At 38.8% G+C, this 23,312-nt stretch overlaps 1 protein-coding gene across 2 annotated transcripts in view; it reads right to left on the bottom strand.

The window, feature by feature from the left end:
* rbm20 (RNA binding motif protein 20) overlaps nt 1-23,312 on the bottom strand; it is a 50,828-nt gene that overhangs the window by 9,094 nt on the left and 18,422 nt on the right. The window contains exons 1-5 of one of the 2 annotated variants that reach the window (XM_008411197.2): nt 17,537-17,602; nt 8,574-9,585; nt 7,563-7,627; nt 7,086-7,195; nt 5,394-5,494 (exon numbers count right to left, since the gene is read on the bottom strand). In XM_008411197.2, coding sequence (XP_008409419.1) covers nt 5,394-5,494; nt 7,086-7,195; nt 7,563-7,627; nt 8,574-9,585; nt 17,537-17,598 — 1,350 coding nt within the window. In that variant the 5' untranslated portion in view covers nt 17,599-17,602. Of the gene's footprint in view, nt 1-5,393; nt 5,495-7,085; nt 7,196-7,562; nt 7,628-8,573; nt 9,586-17,536; nt 17,603-23,312 lie in introns of those variants that run through there. The other variant, XM_008411124.2, reaches the window with a different exon arrangement.

Genomic DNA, 23,312 nt, shown 5'->3' on the forward strand with positions numbered 1-23,312 from the left:
TATATATATATATATTCCTGATCTTTAAGTAGTTTTAAAAAAGTAGTTTATATATATATAGCTATTCACTGTCACTTTTCAAAATGCAGTTAATTGGGGCCAGATAATAATAACAAATAATTATTATTATTACACCACATGAAATCTTAACAAAACACTTTGAGGTTTGTGGTTATTTCATGATATTTTGCAGCATACTGTGTATCTAACCCTCCGATATGAACAGAGAACAAATACAGGAAATCAAAAGGTTTCTTTTTACAGAAATATACTTCCAGTTACACACCAACCGCGTGAGACCTTTTGGTTTCAAGCCATATGAGGTCTTATGCCAGTTGTTTCTGTACTATTTTCCACTTTCATCAGGAAATAAAGACATGAAAACATTTGCTTTCAAGAATTTTGTTTGCGTTTATTACTAAATGTCACATTACGGGAGAAAAGATGAAAATTACGGCATATTTACATGTTCTCTTTACCCAATACTACAACGTTAGGAGCCCTTTAGCCTTTAGCTGCTTTCATAGCCAACAAACACGATTTCAGAGTTTTTAAACGCGTCACTAAATGCCTCGCCTTCAACCTAATAAATTCTGCAACGTTAAAACTACAAATACTGTGATAAGCATCCACCGTTGTGCTCGTCACATAAAGCTGTCTCGTTTCCGTAGCCATTGTGCTGTGGCTGCAGTTTCCTCGGCTCCCCCTGCTGCCCGCCGTCTGACAGACAGCTCCATGTGTGGGACAGGCGGTGGTCTTAATCCCACTTTGGGTCGGACGCCAGGGTTTCGGGTTTTACAGGGAATTTGTTCAAGGAATACCCAACAATAACACAGACTTTACTCTGCTCAAGTGTGGAGAGTCCAATGGGAGCATAAGGACACCTTGTTCTCTCAAAAGTCATCCATGATGTCGGAGCGCTGCGTTTTCTGAGCATCAGGCTGACTCAGTTTGATGTTATCCAGCTGCTGTTCAAAACCCGACAAAGTCAGTACAGAATTTTTATTTTTATTTATTTATTTATTTTTTGCTCATTAAACAACACCAACATCTTTTTTATGATTTAAAAGCTCAAAAGGAGACCATATTGTCATTTGGGCTTCCACCAAAAGGTCGAACAGACGACCTAAGATTATTGAAAGTCTGTGGGGTGACTTAGCGTTTCCTGGCCGGCTGAACCTGTTATGATATTAACGGCATCAGATGAACGAGTGATAATTCTATTAGAAGAGTTCGCCAGCTCTGCCTGGGCAGCAGAAAACACAAAGGTCAGTACAAGCTGAGCTCAATAAACACATCCAGGAATAGGCTGGTTAGGTATAAAAGAGAGAACAAAAGTCCCTATAAGCTGCAGGAGTTTGATCAGAGCAACTACAGCGTTTGTTGACTTAGCATTTAAACAGTAGCTGCTCCCATAAACCATAAACCATTACGGTTAAGCCGCGTTGCTTCTTGCTCCGTCGGTGTCATGGCCTCCTGAGAATAAACTGAAACCAACAATACAGCCATTAACTATTTACCTGCTGCGGTGTGCTAAGCTGTTAGCTGTGTCCGAAACCTTCTGTCAGCACTTTTTGTGGTTTTGCTTAAGCTAGCAGTAGCCAAACTTTATGTCACACAGGCCAGAGGAATACAACTTGTAAAGCAATTTTTTTACTGACAGATTCCAAGTCAAGTTTATACATTTCAATTTGATCGGAGTTAACAAACAATGTAGTCAAGTTCAGTTTATTGTTCAAATCGATGGAAGAGTTTCAGCTTCATACTACGCATGTATGTAGCGACTGTGGAGAGGAAAAACTCCAGAAATATCCAGTGTGATCAGCCACCAGCTACGACCGACTGGGGGGTGAAGCAGTCAGAAAAATACAAATACAAAACTTATAAAAAGGGTTTTGCACGTTTTCACTAAAAGAAAGCTGTTCAGCTAGCAAATTCACTTTGGTTTGACTAGATGTTTGTATTTTTGTTTTACCAGAATCTCTGTCTTGTTTAGTCAAGTTTAGTGAAATGATTTAAAGCAGATTTGGGTGGAATAAAGGTTATATTTATCACGAAATTAAAAAGAAATGAAAAAAAAAAAACATGATTATTATTTAATAACAATTACTTTGCATCCCTAATTATTTTCATCTTTAAAAGATTTTAACTTGTTGGTAATCATTTTTGCCCCTGACTACAAATAAAAATGTAGATTATTGTTAAACTGCAGTCACGGGCCGTACAAAACGACTCCAGAGACGCACTTCGGACACCCCTGGTTTAGACTGCAGCAACATCCTCACATAACTTTCTTGATTTTTTTTTTCTTATTTAAAGTCGTTTTGCTTTGTAAAAACCAGCTGAAACGTCTCCCCGGGATCTTCCGGTTTATTTGCCCGAAGCGGCCTCCAGCATGTTGCTTGATGAAGGGAGAAAGTCTCTTCGGTTTTACAGTTTCTCCTTTGCGTTCCTACACACACGGCTCTCATGCCAGCTCCTCGGATCGCTTTACCAGCCCCTCGCTGCTCTGAAACTTTATACTGCGGGACAAGGGTGCGACCCAGAGGCCTCTAGGTTGCTCTTCCAAACAGTGGTTAGCTGTAATCCAGTGTTTATCGCTGTTCTTTTTGCAAGAAGCAACAAAGCTACTGTGTTACTTCACTGCAGACCCACAGACTCTGCAGCATGAAGACACGTCAACCGTGTACTTGAATGTCAGGGCAGACGTGGCAGAAACTGTGTTTGCACCATAAAAAACAGAGATTAGCGTTAAAGTTTGATGCACATATTTGACAATGTTGTATGTGTGTGAGCTCTTTGTTCAGAGCACGGCTTTCTACACAATAAAACCCGCACATGTCCGGCTCAGACAGGTGTGTGTTTTTATTGGGACTAACATTAGCTCTTGAAGCACCGCTTGTAAATATTTTTACACTGATACAGTAAAATCTTTAGTGAATTAAAAAAATAAAACAAACAAAACCTGCGATCAATAAGATGACATATGAGGTCACAGGACACTGCGGTTTTGTCAAAGAAGTAAAGGATTAATAAAAAAGGACGCTGTGGTTTTGTTAATTTGAATAAGGTGAATCTGATTAGGTCAGATTTAGAAAGTCGCTTACTTATTTATTTTTAGGACTTTACCGCTCATGCAAAGTATTTGGCAAGTCCCAAACAATTTTTTTTTTAACTTTAAGTATTACTATTGTTTTCAGACAAGATATTAGATAACATTTTTTGATAACCTAACTCTTCTGGACTACAGATGGAAATTAACCACGGGTCAAATCTGGTGCATTTCTGCAGTTGTTAATACATGATCCTGTACAAAGCTGCAATACATCTAATGAAAACATCAAATTATATCAGAATATATTTACGTATATATATTTAAAATTAAAAAAAATTAAAAAAACATTTTTAACACAGAAATGTGGGCTTTGTAAAAATTTTAATTCCATTTTAAATGTTATTTTGAAAATTTACTGACAAACCACACTCAAAATGACTGAATACGTCTAGATTTGGTGCAAAACAAATGCAGTGGAAGTCCAAGTGTTTTTGTTTTGTTTGATTTTTCAGTGCATTATGTTTGCATTAAATCATAGCCATGTCTGGTCAGAGCCATGCGTTGCGTTATATGAAACGTCGTTACCCAGTATTGATGTAGGGACACATTCTGCCAGGCTTACACTCTGCACAACACAGCAGGTTCAATCTCTACTGAACTCACATGCAAATAATTAACAGAAAACCTGTTTGGAGTGAAACCAACAGAGTTTTTTTTTTTTTTTAACTCATTACACCCTTGAATGAAATTTTGCCCCATCTCCTTTAAGAAAAGCGACCACAACCATCATGGTAGAAACGAGAAGTTCAGTTGATATTTAAAAACTTCTTAAATGGTTAAATTAAAAGTTCATTATTTGCTTGTACCCATGCAAAAAGTTTGAAAAAACCTTTTTTTGTGTTTTCTGCACAAAGTATCCACCGGCTACAATAGCTCGAACTAAAGAAGAGTGAAAATAAGTTTTTATAAATAAAGAATAAATATAGTAATGTTTCACATCACAAAAAGTGATGAATGAATTTGCTGCACCGAACTGTACACGTGTGTGTTTTTGTCAAAATAAAACACACACATCATTGCGTGCCTGTTCCAGTCCACACATTGCGGACAGCTTCATGCTGCGTTCCAATTCAGCCTGTCTGCAAGTCACCCGGGGTAATTTTGGGCTCCTTTCACCTCACTTATCATCCGCTGCGTGCTTTTCGAGACGTCTGCCTGCGTGATGGACGTCCATCAACAGATGCTGTTTCCCGGTTTCCTGTTTTAGAGGAGAGACCGGCTGACTGCGAGGCATGCCTCTGCAGCTCTGTTCCCAGGGAATAATAATACGGAGGCGTATAAAAATGTCGTGACTTACATTCATGTCTGCTGACCTTTCTGTCATTCAGCTTAGGAATATCATGTCCTTACAAAATGATTAGCAGGAACTGGAGCAACCCAGAGGAGGTTCAGAGGGTAATAAACAATGTTAATTTTGGACTGGTGCTTATTTTAAACGCAACTTTCAGTTTTGTTTAACATGAAACTATGAAGGATTTGTTTTGTTTGTTCTGAAGAGACTTCAATTGTCTGGAATAGAAAAAAGGTTAGCCAATTTTTCTCTTTCTTTTAAAATATGTACATAATGCAATTAGTTCATGTAAGAGTCGATTAAAGTCACTTGAAGCTGAAATAATGTGACTGAATAACAAACACTGGAGGTGTAAAATAAAACTTCACCACTGCTAGAAAAAAAGAAAAAAAAAGCAGAAATTCATGTTCTAGTAGTTACATAATCTCACACTGAAAAAATTAATTTGAGTTAATTTCTGCAGTAAGGGGGAAGAAAAAAATCATCTCAAGTAAAAAAAAAAAGGCTTTTTATAAAACCACTGAGGCCACAGTGGTTCCCACTCTTAACATTTATTTTTAATCTCAGTGGAACATTTTCTTTAAGTTTATATTTCACTGCCAAGAATCTTAAATTAGTGATCCTTGTCAGCACGGGAAAGACAAAAGACTGTGAAATTCAACAAGCTCAGTGTTGTTGCCTCCCAGAGGATATTAACAAGAAAAAAAATAAATTTTTTAAACAGAATTTTTTTTTTTTTAAACATAGTCTGTTCACACAAAAGCAAAAGGTATTTTAAGAAATATGAAAACATACAACGACATCCAATAATATAAACGTGAGGAAAAGCAATGATTTAAACATTCCAAGAAAATGGGTTCTTTTCTTAGTCAAAGAAAGTAGTGGTTGTTCCTTTAAGCCTTTAAAACCTGTTAAATCACATATTCAGACATTGAGCGTAAACTGGAATAATTTCTAAGTAAACACAAGGCAGAACCTTTGTCTGACCTTTGACTCCGGCTGGTGGGGGGTAAACGCTGCGTCTGCTGTGGGATACGTCTTCATGGCTGCTGCTGGCAGGTATGAGGCTTTGGTTCCTGACGACACATCTGTTCAAACAACACATGTTAGAGACGTCGTGAAGGACAGCAGGAGAGCAGTGAGTAAAAAGCCACATTTGATGCTAATATAGCTAAAACATTCGAAAATCATCTTCTAAATAACTCAGATTGAATCATTAGACTTCATTTTCCAACAAGAATGTGAGTTTTTTAATTTAGAAGTTTTTAGTTACCATGTCTGGAGTAAAAAGGAGTATTTATTTGGTATTTATATCTAAACTAGAGGAGGAAAAACTGTAAAAATGTGGCTTTAGTGCATTCTCCCTGAGCTGATCTGCTGGTCCCTTCATGATGCTGTTTGTTCCCCAAACAAAACTCTGAGCGGAGATCCAAAGTATTGATACTTAAGATTACATCTTGAAATTTTATTTTTGTATTAGAATTTTTCAACTCTTTTTCAAAAGGTATGGATTGATTTGCTCTCAAATGATTTTTTTTTTTGCTTTCCCATTACCATTTGTCATTTTATTTTGTTATTAAAGTATTTTATTGAAGTATACACGTATAACTTTTGTCCAAATTCAGTAATTTGTTTGAAAAAAAAAAAAAAAAGTCAAGAAAAAGCACAGAGAGATCAGAGGTTTAATGATATGTCAAACTTAAATAAAAGGTATTGGTACTGGTGATACTGGCACTGTGTATAGTTGATATCGGATCAATACCATACTGAAATATATGGTATTGCACGTTACCTCCGAGGACTTAACAGTACAGCTACATTTAACCTTCGATTACTTTAGTAAGTTTACCGATTTAGTGAGTTATCAAGGGAGTTTATTCGATTGCCTTTTATTTATGGATATCAGGATAAATACATGACTCCTGTTTAGATTTTACTGAAGAAGGTTTTTCAAAACTATGCTTCATTTTACCCTCATGTATGTACACTACTTTGTGTAGCACATACAGTTCCAATAAACATGTTCTTTAGTAACCTGATAAGATGTTAAAAAAAAATGTAAAAAAAGGTTTAAAGGAAATGCAATATTTTTGCTAGGTTCTACATGGCCAAATTACAAGAAAAAAGTTGTTCACAATATGCTTTAGTTACTGATTTGCGGCCTGGACGTAAACCAGGCTCAGGTATCATGTGCTGTCTGAGTGAAACTGAGACTGGAGACGACTCAAAGTCATGTCCCTTGGATATTGTCAACAGTAATAGTTTGGCACAAGTTGTCTTTCATGCTGTCTGGACCACGCTCTGGTACTCAATGTGACAAAAAGGACGTAATAGAGTGTGGAGATCCGCGGTTCTTCTCTGCAATGCTGTTAAAGCTAACAGGAAGATTTTGTTTTCCTGTACAGAAAAAAGGCGGCCATTTTGTTAGCTCTCTGCTCTCACAGGAGCATTTCTCAAATATCTAACGCGTTCATAGATTTGAAAACGATGTTTTGCAAACAGCAGACGTGAACAGTTCGAGTTGCATCGTGACAAGCAATAAACTATCACATACTGTTGGATGACTCTTGAAATACTCTCCTTCACATTCTTTAGCAGACAGAAAAAAACATTACTACATTACATATCAGTAGTAAATAACGCTTAGTTGGAGGTGTTGATGAATGAATTGTAGCCTACCTTGACTTGCGGCGGAGCCGACTGTGGGGTTCGTCCCTCCTGGGTTCGTCCCTCCATCACACGGCCTGCCGACGGCGTACTGAGGGGCTCCGGCCGCCGCCGCCGCTGAGCTGCAACAATCACAGAAGGCTGATTTTAGCTGCCTCTCCCCTGCCTTGCTCACTCATATCTTGTGACAGAGATCATAAGCCTGGAAAGATTAAGACAGCTGTTTACAGAGCGAGGACGAGGAAGAAAAAATGCCCAAACAGTCAGAATGCCGTTGTGTCGGCTATGTCCAAGAGGCCAAGAGGAAGTATATGACAAAAATCATGTTTACACTTGTAATTTTTTATTTTACACACACACACACGCACACACACACACACACACACACACGCACGCACGCACACACACACACACACACACAAAAAGAACAAAAGGCAAGAAAACACGAGTTTCAGGTTGAGGAAGAAGCACAAGAACTAAAAAGCTCACCTGTCGGTGGCGTACAAAGTTTGATTCTGCAGATGTAGTTTCCCCTTCACATGCTGGTCCCAGTCCTGAAAACACATAAACGTCATGCCGTGTCCAAACATAGTCTTGAACAGCTTTGGCTCACTAGACGGGCACTCCTTGTCCTCCGTAGCTGGGAGGAAAGCTCCTTAAAGCTGTAAATTATAACTGCAAACGTCTCAGGAATTTTTTTTTTTTATTATTATTTTTATCCCCGAGTTGTTTACAGAWAAGCCCAAAATTATTTGTCTTCAATTCAATTCAATTAAGTTTATTTACAACACATACTATTACAAAAAAAAGTTATTTCAATCCTGTGATACATACACTTCACTTGATTCTGGTTATCAAACTGCATCAACTTCACTCAAATTAGTTTGACTTACAAAAGTATTTCATTGACATCTTAGAGTGGCCTAGTCCAAACCCTGACTTGAATCTGATGGAGAATCTGTAGCGGAAGCTACAAATTAGAGTGATGGCGAGGAGGCCTTCCCACCTGGAGCTCATCGTCAAACATAAATCATCAAGATACCAGTGGAAACAAGCAAAACCAAAATGGCCGCCCAGCATGGAGGTTTGATGGTTGTCATGGCAATGGTTGTTGAATGGGGTGTAAATCATTTTTGACATGACACATTCTAACAAAACGTAAACAGACAAATTATCTGGTTGAAAATGTAAAGCATGTTCCCTTTTTATTTAACCGGTTTTCTAAGAAACGTAGATTCAATGCAAAGTCTAACGCGGTATTGTCTGTCTAAAAACTGGATTTCTGTTAGTCTCCAAAACGCTTGGATGCTAAACGTAATGAACCTGTTCAGTCCAACACCATTTCTGATGAGGAATTTATGTGTTTGTTCATGGGAGATGGAGACGGGTTACTGTTTACAGTGAAGTGGAAGCGAAAGGTCAAAAGTGCGTTCGATCACAGTGCCATCTAGTGGCCCTACATACAAATGACTTCACACTCGTTTTCACGGAGATGCTCACCTTGAGGTTGTAGACCTTTTTTTCACAGATGCTGCACTGATGTGGCAGCTGGGAAGGCSTAATGCCATAAAAGTCACTGACTTGATGGGCCTGGAGTGTCCTGGTACCTGACGACAGGGTTTCCTCGCCCCCATGCAGGTTCTGGTAGCTTCCGAAGCCCTGCGGGCCACTGGATCCGAAAGAGGAAACCCCGCTACAGTTCAGCTTGGGCTCGGGGGTCGGCTCTTCTGGGTTGTACAGTTCTGTTCTGGACCAAATGGGCTGCCCAGCTGAAGGCCATGCTGTGGGAGGGTTTGAAGCCATGTTCACCTTTCCAGTTTGGTTTAAGTTGTTATGGCCTTTCCATTGCTCCTTATGTGCGGTGGAGTTCACTGGCTCATTGGAGCTAAACCCAACTGGTTGTCCCTGCAATTCATGCCCGTAGAAATCTCTGTGAAAGCCAACATTGGTCATGTTCTTGGCCTGAGATTTAATCCCCGCGTACTGTCCGTCAGCAGATGTTCCTCCAGATAAGCTGTACTGAAGACGTCTGTCGGTGTCAGAAGAGTAAGTTGATCCAGGATTTTTTCCGTACTCCCCACCTTGTTGCCCCTTCCCAGCCCCTCCACAAGCATGATCCAGTCGCACATTCCCTGAGTTTTGGTTGAATGCCCCACCCACCAACGACCCAACGGCTGAATTTGAGGAGGGGAACCCAATCACCCCAGTGGGGAAGGCCCCCTGTGGATTCCCGACCAAAGACGAACTCCTTAATTGATTCAACAGGGGCTGGGACATGTTGACATTGGAAATCAACTGGTTGAGAATGCTGGCGGCGTTGGCCGTGTTTCCTCCCTGAGCCAGTTTGAGGCGATGGAGGGTGAGCTGGGCCTGGAGCTGAGCAAGCTGAAGGCTTGCTGGGGTCAGGAGGAACTGGTTCGGCAGCTGAGGTCCAGCTTGCACATTGCCTGGCAGCTGGGCAGCCACCAGAAGACCCTTCTTCTCTGTGCTGTCCAACGGCGGTGATATAATGCTACAGGGTGGGGGAAAACAACACAAACATTATGAATTGCACAGGACAAATGCACTTCCTGTCATACCTGTCAAGTTTTAGATTTGAAATTACGTGTAGTATGTTATGATACGGTATGTTATAGTAGGGGAAATTTTGGGGAAAATACTAATTCAGGAGCACGGAGGAAAGAGTGGTAAGAGTTTCCCGGACAAAACGGGAGACTTGACAGGTATGTTTCCTGTTTGTGCCATGAAAGGACTTGCCTGAGAAATTAACTCAACTGTAACTTTTTGCTTACAAGTATTGTAAAAGATGTTCAGTGATGATTTTCAATGACAAGTTTGACAGGTTTTAAAGTAGGGAAACAAATAAAGCTCAGGAAATGGTCAAAAACAAGTCTTCATTTGACTTCCATAAATTACATTATTTAAAAACTTCATAAAATACATTTTAAGTGCAAAATTTCCTTCTCCGCAATCTTGAAAATGCATAAAATGTCCCAAAATTTTATGTGCATATATAAAAAAAGCATAACTTTTAATGCAAATATAAGAGCAGGAAAAAGATCACAAGAGAAAGACAAGTAGCAGCTGCTCGTGTTCGTAGGTTAATCTTAGATTTTTAAGAACTGTGAACTGAACAAAACTTTGTTTACTTGAGGAATGAACCTCTGCTCAACCTGGCGTCAATTACAGAGCGCCATTTGAGAGAGAACGAAAGATTTACGCTGGATTTCTCCGGGGCAAACTTTGAATATTTCTTGCAGAAAGTGACAGAACATTTTCCCTCAAGGTGGGTCATAAGTGATTGCTGTGGCTGTGCGTAATTAGGTGCTAACAATGATGAGAGAAAATCAATGTGTCCATTTGACTGTATACATTTCTATTCTGTATGAGTTTAACATTTGCATGGTCAGAAATTGCTTACTTTTGCTTTTGAAAATTGCTGTTTTAGTCTTAGTGTCTCCACTAGTTTTACATTTGCTGCCTGCGGCTTTGAGTTATACATGAAAATTTGACCTTAGAGTATGAAAACTAACAGATTAAACTGAGTTCTTTTTGCACTCAATTTTATTATTTATGGAAGGGAGACGGCGCAAAGATGAGCTAAGGATTGCCTTGTTACTGAAAATGTGCTATATAAATAAAACGACAACCTAAGAAGCTGCAGCTGCATTTTTAGTTACAACTTAGACCATCGCACACGTGGTTAGCTGAAGTAGCAATTTATTTATTTTACTGATGCTGTCAGTAAAATACAGTTAGCATTTTATTACCGAGGGCGACTAATCGCACCACTAGGGATTTTGTTAAAATTATTTCTTAACCTGGTTGGATCTTTATAAACTTCTCAGTGTGCAGCTACAATTAAACATGCATTTATTTTAGGGCTTTAAAATGTTTTTTTTTTTTTTTTACACATCTGTTACTGGTTGCTCTGACCCTGAGTAGCTGCTCCACCTCTTCAGCTTCTGAAGAGGTGGAGTGAATGCACTCACTGTCTAAACTTAGTCTCCTCAGCCACACGTCACGTCAGAAATGTGAAGCACCTGACACTGCCCCGTCTGGCCGAAACACCCGTCTCATGGTTTGAGACAAAGCATTAAAATTGTAGCACATGGAGATACTGACAAACTAAATTTAAACCAATGCGGTAGGACAAAATCTTCTGAAAGTGAACGAAAAGATGCAACAGATGAAGTGGATTTATAGGTTGCCAAACAGTGAAGATTTTTGCAGAGATATTTTTTTTTCCCCAAATATTAATTCACGCCTCTGAGACTGGCAGAGGATTATTAGCCCCTACATGTGTCCGGGCCGCCTTCTCTGGTTATGATTTGCTCTTGTGAATACTTTGCCACTTCATAAACTCATCGTATTGTGACTATCACTTCTCCTCGCACTGAAACATAAACCGGGCCCAGGCCTTAAAAATCACACCTCTGAGGTGGAAAACCGACACTCAGTGAAACCTTGTAAGCTTGTTTTGCATTTCAGATTACAGAATCCTTAACACCTGCGCTGAACTGAACGCAAACATTTGCGTTTTCGTCTGAACCATGAACTTTACAGGACGGTCGGCGCGGCTGCCATTGTCGTGGTAAATAGAAGACGATTTGTCTTCTGTAAGAACTCGTAATGTATAAATATATCAGCATTTTGGATGGTTTTATGATAATCATGCACACACTGAAGAGGAACTGAGGAGGAAGAATGAGCCTGATCTCATTCCTCATTAATCAACAGGAAGAGAAGCTCCATGGATACACACTACACTCTCTGAGCTGCCAACAGACTGGAGTAAAGTCAGACATTTACACATTTATCTGGACCCATCATGCAAGACTGAATAAAGACAAAACTCCCCTCGAATTAATGTCTGATCTCCATTGTTACGACAAGCTAAAGCCTTTTAAATTTGAGCCATAGATGGCGTTTCGTTTCTGAACGTGAATTTTGACATGGTGGTGGTCTGAATAAATGAAAGTTTAAATCGCAGTCAACACATGATAGGCATTGTTACGTTTAGAGGAAAAGGAGGGAAGTTTGAACACCATGAGCTGGGAAGCACGGTGGTGGCAGCAACATGTTCAGTGGAGGTTTTACTGATGCTGTTGCTCTTTGTAGTGTAGATGGAAACATTAAGAAAGAGCATTATGAGGAAATATTGAAGACGTCTCAAAATGTAGTTATAATTTATAGCTCCTTCGATCTAAAACACTCAGCATCTTAATATTGAGCACAGATGGATCTTTGAAATTGATGGAGATCTTAGTGATGCTATTAAATTAGTTACAAAGTGATTAAAGGCAAAAAATATATATTTTAGTGGTTGCAAAGCTCTGATATTAAGAATACAAAAATTATTTGACCAAAGTCACACAGCTTAAAAAGCTTCTTTTTTTCTTCCAAATATCAAAGAAATTGTGTAAATCTTGGAATTTAATGAAAGCAAAAAATTCTAAGAAAAAAAAAAAATACAAACAAAAAAAAACAACCAATTCCCCAATTTATTTTTAGCAAAAAATAATTCACCTCGTTGATCCTAGTGGACCCAAAGCAGGGACGTTTGGTTTGAAATCATGTCAGGAAATGAGAAAAACAAAACAAAACAACAAGCTAATGTGCTATTTTTCACCCTGTATGTAATTAACTTAATTGTGTGTTTATTGTACTTATTAGTTGTGAAAAGTTTTTTCTAATGGTTGGGCCTCTTAAGTGAACAAGCATGCTGATGGAGAGAGATACGCTTACACCATTCCATCCAGTGACTCAAAGCTATAAATACAGGAGTCGCCCGCACAGCCGCCCCGACGCACCGTGTCCTTAAAAGACTAATATGGCCTCTTGAGCAGCTGGCACGGCGCGCGAGACACTTCAGGCTAATCTTGCAATGACGATCGGGGAATATAGGTGTCAAATACACAACCACCAGGTGTGGAAGGGAAGAGTTTAAAAACCAGAAACACGGGCAGTCCGGTGGATGAGGAGCAGGGAGGAAACATTTTATCACACGGCACGATTCAGTTTCTGCTCCGGGGAGAACATGCTGAGGCGACACGSATTTTAAACATGTTTACCTCGACTGCAAAGTATATTTTATTATTTTGACACGTTTACTCTGTCTCCCAGATTAGCCAGATAATTAGGAAATTGAAGTAAACTGCAGCAGGAACATATTTTACCCAGAAATAAGTAGAATTGACAGCAAAAAATGAAGCAAACTGGTAATAAATGTAATTATTTAAGGGTGATATTTGTTACTAATTAAGCAGCCTGCTCCTAATTTTTTAATCAATGGAAAATAGACTAAATCAAATTGGTTAAATCAAAGATAATAAACCAACTACTGCACTGTTAAAGGAAACCTTTATGTATGAGAAATTAGTCGTTCAGAATATCAGCTGAGATGATTACAAAGGTCATTTTTAATCAAGCATCTTACCACCTTTACGGGTTGTAAATAAAGAGGTTTGCAGCCTAATTCCCAAGTTCTAGTATCTAATAGTAACTTGAAGGGAAAGCTTTGGAGAGAAAAGAAAMCGAGAGAGAAACAAATTCAAGATTTCACATCTTCCTTTGAACTGYCAGCTAAAAGCCGCTAAAGAAAGATCAGATTCCCTCACTCTGGTCTGGAATCAGCTTYCTGTYATTTGTTTCCCTTTGAAAGCCAATTATTTTTGTTCTAACAAAGAGATGCATGATGACAGAAATGTTCAAACCTCACCTAGAAATTGTGTATAATTGCTACACGTTAGCTTTAACAGCAGCCTAAACATCAGAAAATATCATCAGAAAATGTATCCGTTCTCTTTTTTGCTAAAACTTTTTACGCTTTTCTTTGTTTTAAATCTTAAAAAACAGAAACTCAATGTTGGTTCTTTAAGAAAGACAACAAACCTCATGCAGTAGATAAGAAAAAAAAGTTGGCTATTTTCCAGAGCTCATGTAAAATTTGGGGCTCTAAAGTTTTCTTTAAAGGCTGCAGGTGGTCAAAGGTTGCAGATGCCTGGCCTATTCAATCACCAGTCAACAGAAGGGGCAAGAAAAAAAAAATCCCATAATGCTTCAGTCAGGAATCTACTCRTCTTGCAAGCGGTGAATATGCCGAGAAGCCAATCAGATGGAGAACGGTCCAACAGGAATATGATCTGCAACATAACTGCAACTTGTAGTCTGTCAAAGTCATTTGTTCACCTTTACTGATCACTGACCCAAATGAACACAAAGCAGGAATAACACTTCTTTATATATAAATATTAAAAAACCATATCGTAAAAGAAATCCAAACTTTATCACCCAGTTGGCATAAAATTATTAGCAATGCGCCATGCCTTGTGAGTTTTGTTTCATTCTTTGTTTAATACAAAAAAAGACTTTGCAAAGCCAGAAAGCTTAATTTAGAGAACAYRAGTTGTCAGAAAACCTCACTGCAATYATCTAAAAACACATTTAACAAAYGTGGAGCTTCCTCTCTGTATGTCTGCTCAAAATAAACGAAAATTAAAACGCAAAGTCAGACTCAATGTAACAGAATGAGAACAATGTTTATATATATATATATATATATATATATATATATATATATATTCTGACTTCAATCCAAAGGACTGGACTTGAAAATTTAGGAAAATTTAATAATTTTTCTTTTCTCACAGTCTGGCCACAGACAAATATTACAATTGCTACTAAATGTGTCCATTTAAACCTTCTGCACACAAACCCAGTTTGAGAAAAGCTCTACCTAAAGAGTTAAGTGTGTGTCATCACATAAAATGCTTTTACTCTCCTAATAAACAGAAAAAAATACCCCCACACAGAAATGTAGAAAAAACGAAAATAGAATAGAAAAACAAAAACAATCTGCTTGATGATTTTATATATTAATTATGGCTTAAAGAATGGTTTCTTTACAATACACCGCATTATAAAGTACAGCGTCTCAGTGTTGAAGTCCAGCTCCAAGCAGCAGCTGCCACATGTAGGACAGATGTAGCGCATTACAGCAGAGTGGAGAATGTCAAAATAAAAAAAGGAGAAACATTTATCTATAACAGTTTCCTATGTCATACAGAAATATTCAGAAATTAGGAATGAACTACAACAAAACAATTAAAACGGAAAACTTTTTCTTTGCTCAGTGGAACTCGTCGAGGACATGCCGTTCTGCTGAAACGATCAATCAGAACTCCGCCGGCAGATCAACCCAACGACGCACCGACCCCATCGCTCAGCGGAGCCTCGCGGGCAGGAAGTAACAAATTAGAGGCCGGATTTGGTGCAGTTCAGGCCGAAGCATCGAATTTCACTGAAACATCCAGCGGAACAGCRAGCAGATCTGCCTAAATCTCMGACACGCCACCGCAGACGACAAACACAAACCTGTCTGGAGAAGCCGCGGGACGGCGTTCCGAGCCTCACCTCTGACACTACAGCCGCTCTCCAGCGCTCCTTCATGCTCTGACATCTGCCCAGCATCTGAGACGGATGGGCCCCTCTCCCCCGCCCCGTACCCTTTGACACGGYCACTAATGCTCACACATGTACACTAGAATAACATCTCAGCCAGCGGTCCTTACCCTGAGACGGGTGACGGAGCTTTCCTGTGTTAAACGGACAGCCAGAGGCTCTTGTGATGAAAAGTCACAAGTGTTGAGTGTGTGTGTGTGTGCGTGTGTGTGTGTGTAGGAACGGGGTTAGACTAGCACACGGGAGCTAAACTATTTGGCCTTTGGGTTTTGCTGCTTCCACAGAGGCAGTAAAGCTCAGAGGAGAGTCGCCCTTCAGGTTCAAGGTGACGGAAAGCAGTAAATGCCCCTGGATTACGTCTGACCTTTAATCCCTCAGCGCCGCCGACACAGAGCTGCACTCACACATGATTACAGAGATGAAGACGGTTTTTACTGAAGCGAGTGTCCACTTCTTCAGTGTGTCTATGAGTACATGTAGAKTTGYCTCAATAAAACATAAGAACAACATCTGATTGGCGGATGCRCTAAAATCATAATTCTGATTCCAGGTGTAAAACTAATATTAACTTTGTCGTAACTTATTGATTTAAAAGAGCTAATTAATTGTTTGTTAATTCTTKATTTCCAGAWTGAATTTTATTTATCCTTCTTTGGCATGAAAAAAAAACATGTTTTGCTCTTAATTATTTAATAAAGCGCAAATATCCGGTCCTGTCTAGGATTTGCAGTTTTACAAATATGTTCTAAACTTTCATGCATGATAAAAATAAAAAAATATTGAATAAAAGAAAGGTTAACGTTTCATTTTGGATTGTATGAATTAAAACGTAAAAATTCATTGAAGGCACATTTTTTTCAAATCTAAAWTTTCTCTTTTAGTAAACATGAATTTATATTTGGCCTTACAGTTCTGGTCGATGGACAATCTATTATCTTTACACCCAATCAGCACAAAGAGAATTCTTTTTTATTTTGCKCCAATGCCAGAGTGAGAGAATGATGTTTATTTGTTTCACCATCTGCTTTAAACGGTGAAACAAATAAATAAAATCTCTTAAGTATCAATTAAGGTTTACGAAACAGAACATTTAAGAGATGAAACTGACTGGAGTGGACATTTTATGGGATAATGTCTGTGAAATGAACAGCAATGATTTCGGTTATTTTGTCTGTTATGAGAGACTAAAAAAAAAGTGGGTTAGTTTAGCAAAGTAACATTTTAAATGTGTCATTCATTCACTTACAAATGTCAGTTTCAAACTAAATGCTTAGATAAAACACTAAACATTTAGGTTGATAACATCTGAGGCTAAATATTTAGTTTGGACCTAAATATATAATTTGTAAACTAAATATTTWGTTTCAAACTAAATATTAACCTTCAGGCATTGGCAAGCTAAATATTTAGCTTTCTAACTAAACATTTAGTTTGAAACGGCAAACATTTCTACATGAATGAAAAACATTGTGAAAATATACAAAAAAAATAGTGTTTGTAAAATGAACAGCAATGATTTTGGTTATTTAGTCTGTTACGAGAGACTAAATAAAAAAAATGTGGGTTAGTTTTTCAAAGTAAAATTTTAAATGCRTTATTGATTCACTWACAAATCTTCACAAATGTCCACGTTCATATTTTCTCTTGTTACAGGCTAAATTATTGSTGTTAATTTTTGATTKTGTGTCTATACAAACTGAATCTAAGTCAGCTTTCTGAGTCAGATGGTTAGCACTCTCCACACATGGTGCAAGGAAGCAATAAGAGAGCCTAAAAATTMATGTACAATTTCAAATCAACCAGATAAACATAAACAAACTGAATCTCCTGGAAAACGCAGCATGTCTGAAGAAATCCTGCAATCCAACTGGCAGATAAATCCCTATAATCCACTACTGATGAGCAAATGACTTTTCTGTAAGGTATAGGAGCTTGTTCAGAGTTAGCAATTTCTCAATAGTTCCACTCGTAATATAGTAAAAAAAAAAAAAAAGTCTTACGTCTTTTTCCTTGGACTGGTGCATCTGTTTCTTTCTGCAGTTTGCCAGAGTTTATGATCCATGTCGCTGGTTAACAACCTTAACCAAACGTCTAGTCCTCAAAGACTTAATAAGCGGATCCAAAACAACAAATGCACCAGTCGAAACAGCAAAATGGGTGGTTCTCAAGCCGTGGGGTGTGTATGGTCCGCAAAACTTCCCAGTCTTCCAACCTAACGACCGGAACTTGTGTTCTCATAATATAGTCAACAAATCTTTGCCTCCTTGATGACAGGACAACACATGAGAAGGTACAAGAGCACCCGGCTACAGAKRGTAACACTCCGGCCTCAAGACGTTCTCACAAGGYGAGTCCGTCTAGACTTCGTAATCCTGCTGCCACATGGTCATCGGTGTTGGAGATATTTCCTCCTCAGTGCCGGACCCAAAACATGTTTCCTAAGGAAGGTGTGAGATCTGTCTGAACAATAACGACGGTGAATCGACACGTTTGACAGCTTGTACACGTTGAGAACCTGAGACAGGAGGGGAKAAGGGATAARAAGAGAGGAATGGCGACAACGAGGAAGAGTACCTTGGTTTTAAGGCTGCAGTGAAGTGTAAGAAATAAACATMGTGRTATTAGTATYACTATGAAGAAGACAAAGAAGAAATCTGGAGAAAAAACGRTAAAGAACGAAGCACACAGCCATCGAATTGACAAGAGACCTCAGCAACTTACTAATGAAACTTGATTAAATCTGAGTGTAAATTAGTAAATTAGAAGTAGAAGGTACATTGAGCTTCATGTTTAAAGTTTGAGGAAGATGCAGGTCTTTCCTAATTTGTTCCTTTGTTTTAGAAAATAATTCCAAACAAAAGAACATAAAGCACTTGCTCACATYTTTTCAGTAAAACTAAAAAAAGCAAACTTTTAGTRTGGTCTAAACAAAATGTTATTTTCTTAGCCGAAATAAAACTTAATCCATGTTTTTCCTCTACGTTTCTGATAATCTGACCGTTTCTGCACCAATAATGGAAAGTTGACGTTCTCAATATAGCAGTGATGAACACAATGACATGCAATAGGAAAACAATACTGTCACTGTGATATTAGCAATAACATTTGTAATGATATTTCTGGAGAAAACTGAACCATACAATCATAAGGGTTAGAAATATGTTTAAGAGGGGGCTCCTCCCAATGAACCATAATTTTGCCGTTTAATTTCTGAAGATTTCAGATGACAAAGCAATTTCTTTTTACTGAAGTTTAGTTTCTACTTTATTGCTTCATTTAAAAGCCACAAAAACAATCAAAGCAACCAAAAGATGATTTGTTTTTCTTTACACATTAGCAGAGAAAATGTAAAAAAATATATATATCCATCAAACATTTCTCAGTTTAATCTTACTTCTTTATTTCTTCTATAGATAATATCAAATTTGACCCATTCTGCTTCTCTAAATCAGTTTTGACATGAAAATTTGAGAACAGAAACAGAAACAACTCCGATCTCAAACCCAACCATCTATCAAGTCCTGAAGGTTTCATGGTGGCCAGCAGATGGCGCCACATAACAACSSCMAAGAGATCCGCAGGGGCACGTCAGTCTGCCAGAGGAGRGCGCTAATGCTCCTTTTTTAAAGATTGAAACACTCATGGAATATCTCAGACTTGTGTTTACATTTTCTGTGACTGTTGAAGAAAAACAAAATGCTTTGGTGATGTAAGATAATATATTAAAAGGAAGAAGTCCTGTCCGATTGCTTATTTAGATTTTTCACACAAACTAGCCCACAAACGGATAAGAAAAGGCATTAAAAGAAGAAAAAAAGAAGACACCACAACAAGGTCCAAACAGGTCCTGACATCTTGATTTAACTTTTTAAGAAATCAGACACCGGCTGCGAAGTCAACACATCCAACAGCAGCAGGGCGGTTGGTGTGGGCGGGGAAGCAGGCTCAGCTTTCCTTCGCTCCACATTTGGCACAGGGGGCAGCTTTTAATTTATGGCACCATGCTAGCGGGCGAGGCATCTGGGCCCCAGGGACACGGGATCTGGGCCCTCACAATGCCCACCGGGTCAGCGCCGTCACTTTGATTCACACCGTGTTTTATCTGATGACGACTCGCTCAGATTTATGCCGAGAGGAACAGGAGKWAACGTCGGAGGATAAATTTAGGTTTGTGAGATTTTCACATGGAACCAAATCAAATGATAATAAAAAAAGAAGAAGCGTCAGTTGCCAAGCCCGGCGTAAAACAGCCCGACGAAAGCTGACGACTCACAATAACATCAACGAAAAGCAGAAATCCAGCTGCAAATTCTCTCTCTCCATGTGATCGTGTTCCAGTTATTTTTGCAAAGGTGCGCCATGAGATTTAGGTCAGAGGAGGAAACTTCTGACTGCACAGCTGCCTCCTCCTAACCAGGAATATTCCAACAGATTTACCCCAGAGCAGGAAAAATGGCCACTGGTCCTGTACGTCCTACTGACTAGACGCACGCTGCAGAATCAAACCCGTTTGAAACATCAGCTAGGAAATAAAAAGATTTCCCACCACAAACCGCAGGGAATTATTAAGTTGGTAATAAATTTATCAACGGTTTTTATTTACTTGGTCAAAATGTTTCCTTTTCTCTACAAGTCCAACTTTTAAATTAATGGCATGTTTCAAATTACCACCATGCCACTTAAACCGATTCACATGAAACCTCACAGGTAAATCTATGGGGGGATTTTATGTGACAAGCATAAAATCAGTTGTTTTTTGTTTTTTTTTTAAAGTACTTTTAGAAGCGGTACTTTTTACTTCTACTTGAATAACTTTGCTGTGAAGTATCGCCACTCTTACTAGAGTAAACTTTCTGGACGCTGTGGATTCAGTGAAGAAAAAGCTCACAAGTTTCACAAGTTTCATATTGAAAGATGTTGATTTGGAAAAATTTCTGATTTTGCAAGTATGTTTTATTTATATTAAGTATTTTTATTTTGTTCCTTAAAATACCAAAATTCCCACAGAATCTTGATCCGTCTGATGATGTCATTTTTAAATATCAAATAAATGATATTTTGATGAGGTACTTTTTTTTTTTTTACCAAATGCTTTTTTTACTCTTATTTGAGTCGTTTCTACATTTTACTTGAGTAAAAATACGTTAAAGTAGTGTTACTCTTAGCTGAGTACAATTTTTCTACTCACTTCTGCATAAGATAAAATATAACTGGGAAGTGGAAGTAAAATGATACTTGCTTTTTTTCTGTTCAAATAAAACTGAACTGTGGATTTGCATTCAGCTGCCTCTGACTCAACACTTTGTGGAGATGCAGTTTGAGTCTCAAAAGGTCTTTTTTTGAAGATTTTTCTATATTTAGCTAAATCCATCGTTAAAATGAGCTCCCACCAGCTTCGTCTGGTGAAAATCTCCTCCAGACATATCAGGAGTCTGATGGCTGCTTCTCTAATTCATGGTCGTTTTGCTCAGTCTTATCAGTTTAATCAACCAGCCGTGTCTCGGTAGGTTTGACCCGACTCCTTCAAACCGTTTCTTCTCAGCGGGGCTCAACGTCGGAGGCCTTCGCACAACAACTGGACTTACACTGAGGTTAAATTACGCACAGCTGGACAATTATTATTGGCCTCCTGAGTCAAATTTAAAGCCCCAGCATGTAACTTTTATATTTAAAAAAAAATCTATTTTTTACATAACTGTTCAAATGTTCACCATGTTGACCGTATAACATGAGACAGTGAAACTCCTGTGCCTTCTCCCTGTTATACTGGCATCTACAGAAATGCACCACTCTGTCAGAAACAACCAATCAGATCCAGGAGGAGGGATCTTGTGCTGCCAATCACACCTGTGTACAGGCAGTTCCCCACAATAAAGCCTGTTGCGAATGCTCAGGCTATTTAGCATAGCCACCGATAACAGCAGCCGTGCTACGGCAAGTTGTTTCTCCGCCGTTAGCACATTGAGCAGCGCGCGCACAATCCTGATTGACAGCGCTAAGACCCGCCTGGTGTTAGAAATTGTTTTTGCAGTTTCATGTTATTCAGTCTTGGTGAGACTTTAAACAAACACAAAAAATACGATTTGGGGGGAAACTTGAGGAAAACTGTGGTATTTATAGGGTATAGATGSTTTAAGTGGGGGTAAAAAAGGAAACATTTCATAAACAACGGCGGCTAAACCTTTGTCACCACCAACAATTTAACAGTTTATCAGCTCTTGTCCCGTTTTTTTCTGGCCTATCAGGTGTTTTGCAGTTGGTTTTAATGTAAGCACATGAGCTAAGAAAAGCCGCCGCGCTACCTGGGATCTGCTGACGCCGAGTGTCAAACTGGGTGCTGAGAGCGGGGCCCCCAGCTACTCCACCCGACGGCACAAAGTGACATCACAGATGTGTCTGACTCATCAAAGTTTACGGAGAGGGAAGATGATGACCTGAAATCATGGCGCTCATAATTATAAGTACAATTAAAGAAARCTCCRACTAGAGCTCAGCAAAGTTTCACTTAAAAACGTGYAACGGTAAATCAAAGAAATATTTGTGAGGTGGGGAATTCAGGGCCTGTCACAAGACTTAGAGGTGAAGTAAGATGAGAAGTGGGGTTGGCTGGACTCGGCTGTGACAGACGAGGCTGACCAACCATTTTGCCTGCTGCCCCGAWACAGTTATTTATAGCTGCTGCACGGGTGTAGACAGCAAAGTTCTCTCGCCCTCTTTTCTTTTTAACAACACCACCGTCTGCTACGCAGAGACRCGTTTAAAGTTTCTCTATGGATTTTCAAAGAGATTAGAGTCCAGATTTCCAAAGGCATGGCCATTCATTTTCCTCCAGAGCGCCAACAGGACCGAGAGCATCCAGGTGAAGTCTTCCTGCATCGTGGTCAGCAACATCTGAGCTATATTGGTGCACAWGGTGACGTAGCAACGATTCCCACAACCCCCCGCAGCTCTGCTCCACTTGAACTCAGCCTCTCTCTCTTTCTGCTCTTACCTCACTCTCATCTCTGGTTAAAGCAGGCGTTGCTTTTTTTTCTTTTTCGCCATCTGTCATACTGTCAACTTCACAAATACCGATCACACCCTAAAGACTGGTCCCGCTTTAGCGACTTGTCAACCAATCGCAGCTCCGCTCTGCTCCTTCCTCCCATCGTTCTCATTTTTWAAGTTTAGAAATATATAGACTAATATAGCTTAGTAAGAAATTATACTTTCTTATGCAACAAATTATGTCACCTGAACTGATGGTCACTTTTACTTCCTTACGGAACGGTGTGGTTAGTTTTTTTATTTAACTATGACAAAAGAGAGAAATGAGATAAAACCTGATCTAATAACATGATGAATACATCTGATAAAATTTTTAAAAATTACAAATATAATGGTATGTGTTGCTGTTTGCTTAATTTCATCACTAGAAATCTTTGTCTTTATAAAACCTATTCTGGGAAATGTATAAATATTATTTTTCTGGATTAGAAAAAAGCAAAACACCAGAATATTAGGTTGACACAATCAAGACTGGGAACCTGATATATGCAGAAAAAAATGGAGATTCATTTGACAAACTAGAGGAAAAAGTGCGCGCGTGTGTTTGTGTGCGTGTGTGTGTGTACTGTGCTAGCAGACCCAATTTGAATCCACCCATATAGCCAAATAATGTGTAAACTAAAAGAATACWCAAACTATAGAAAACGTATCAGGCAGTGTTTAGTTGGGCCGATAAGAATCACTGGGTAACAAAAATGCATTATCGACTCATTAGCATAATAAATAAAA

Source organism: Poecilia reticulata, linkage group LG1, assembly GCF_000633615.1.
Source record: "Poecilia reticulata strain Guanapo linkage group LG1, Guppy_female_1.0+MT, whole genome shotgun sequence".
Classification (NCBI taxonomy): domain Eukaryota; kingdom Metazoa; phylum Chordata; class Actinopteri; order Cyprinodontiformes; family Poeciliidae; genus Poecilia; species Poecilia reticulata.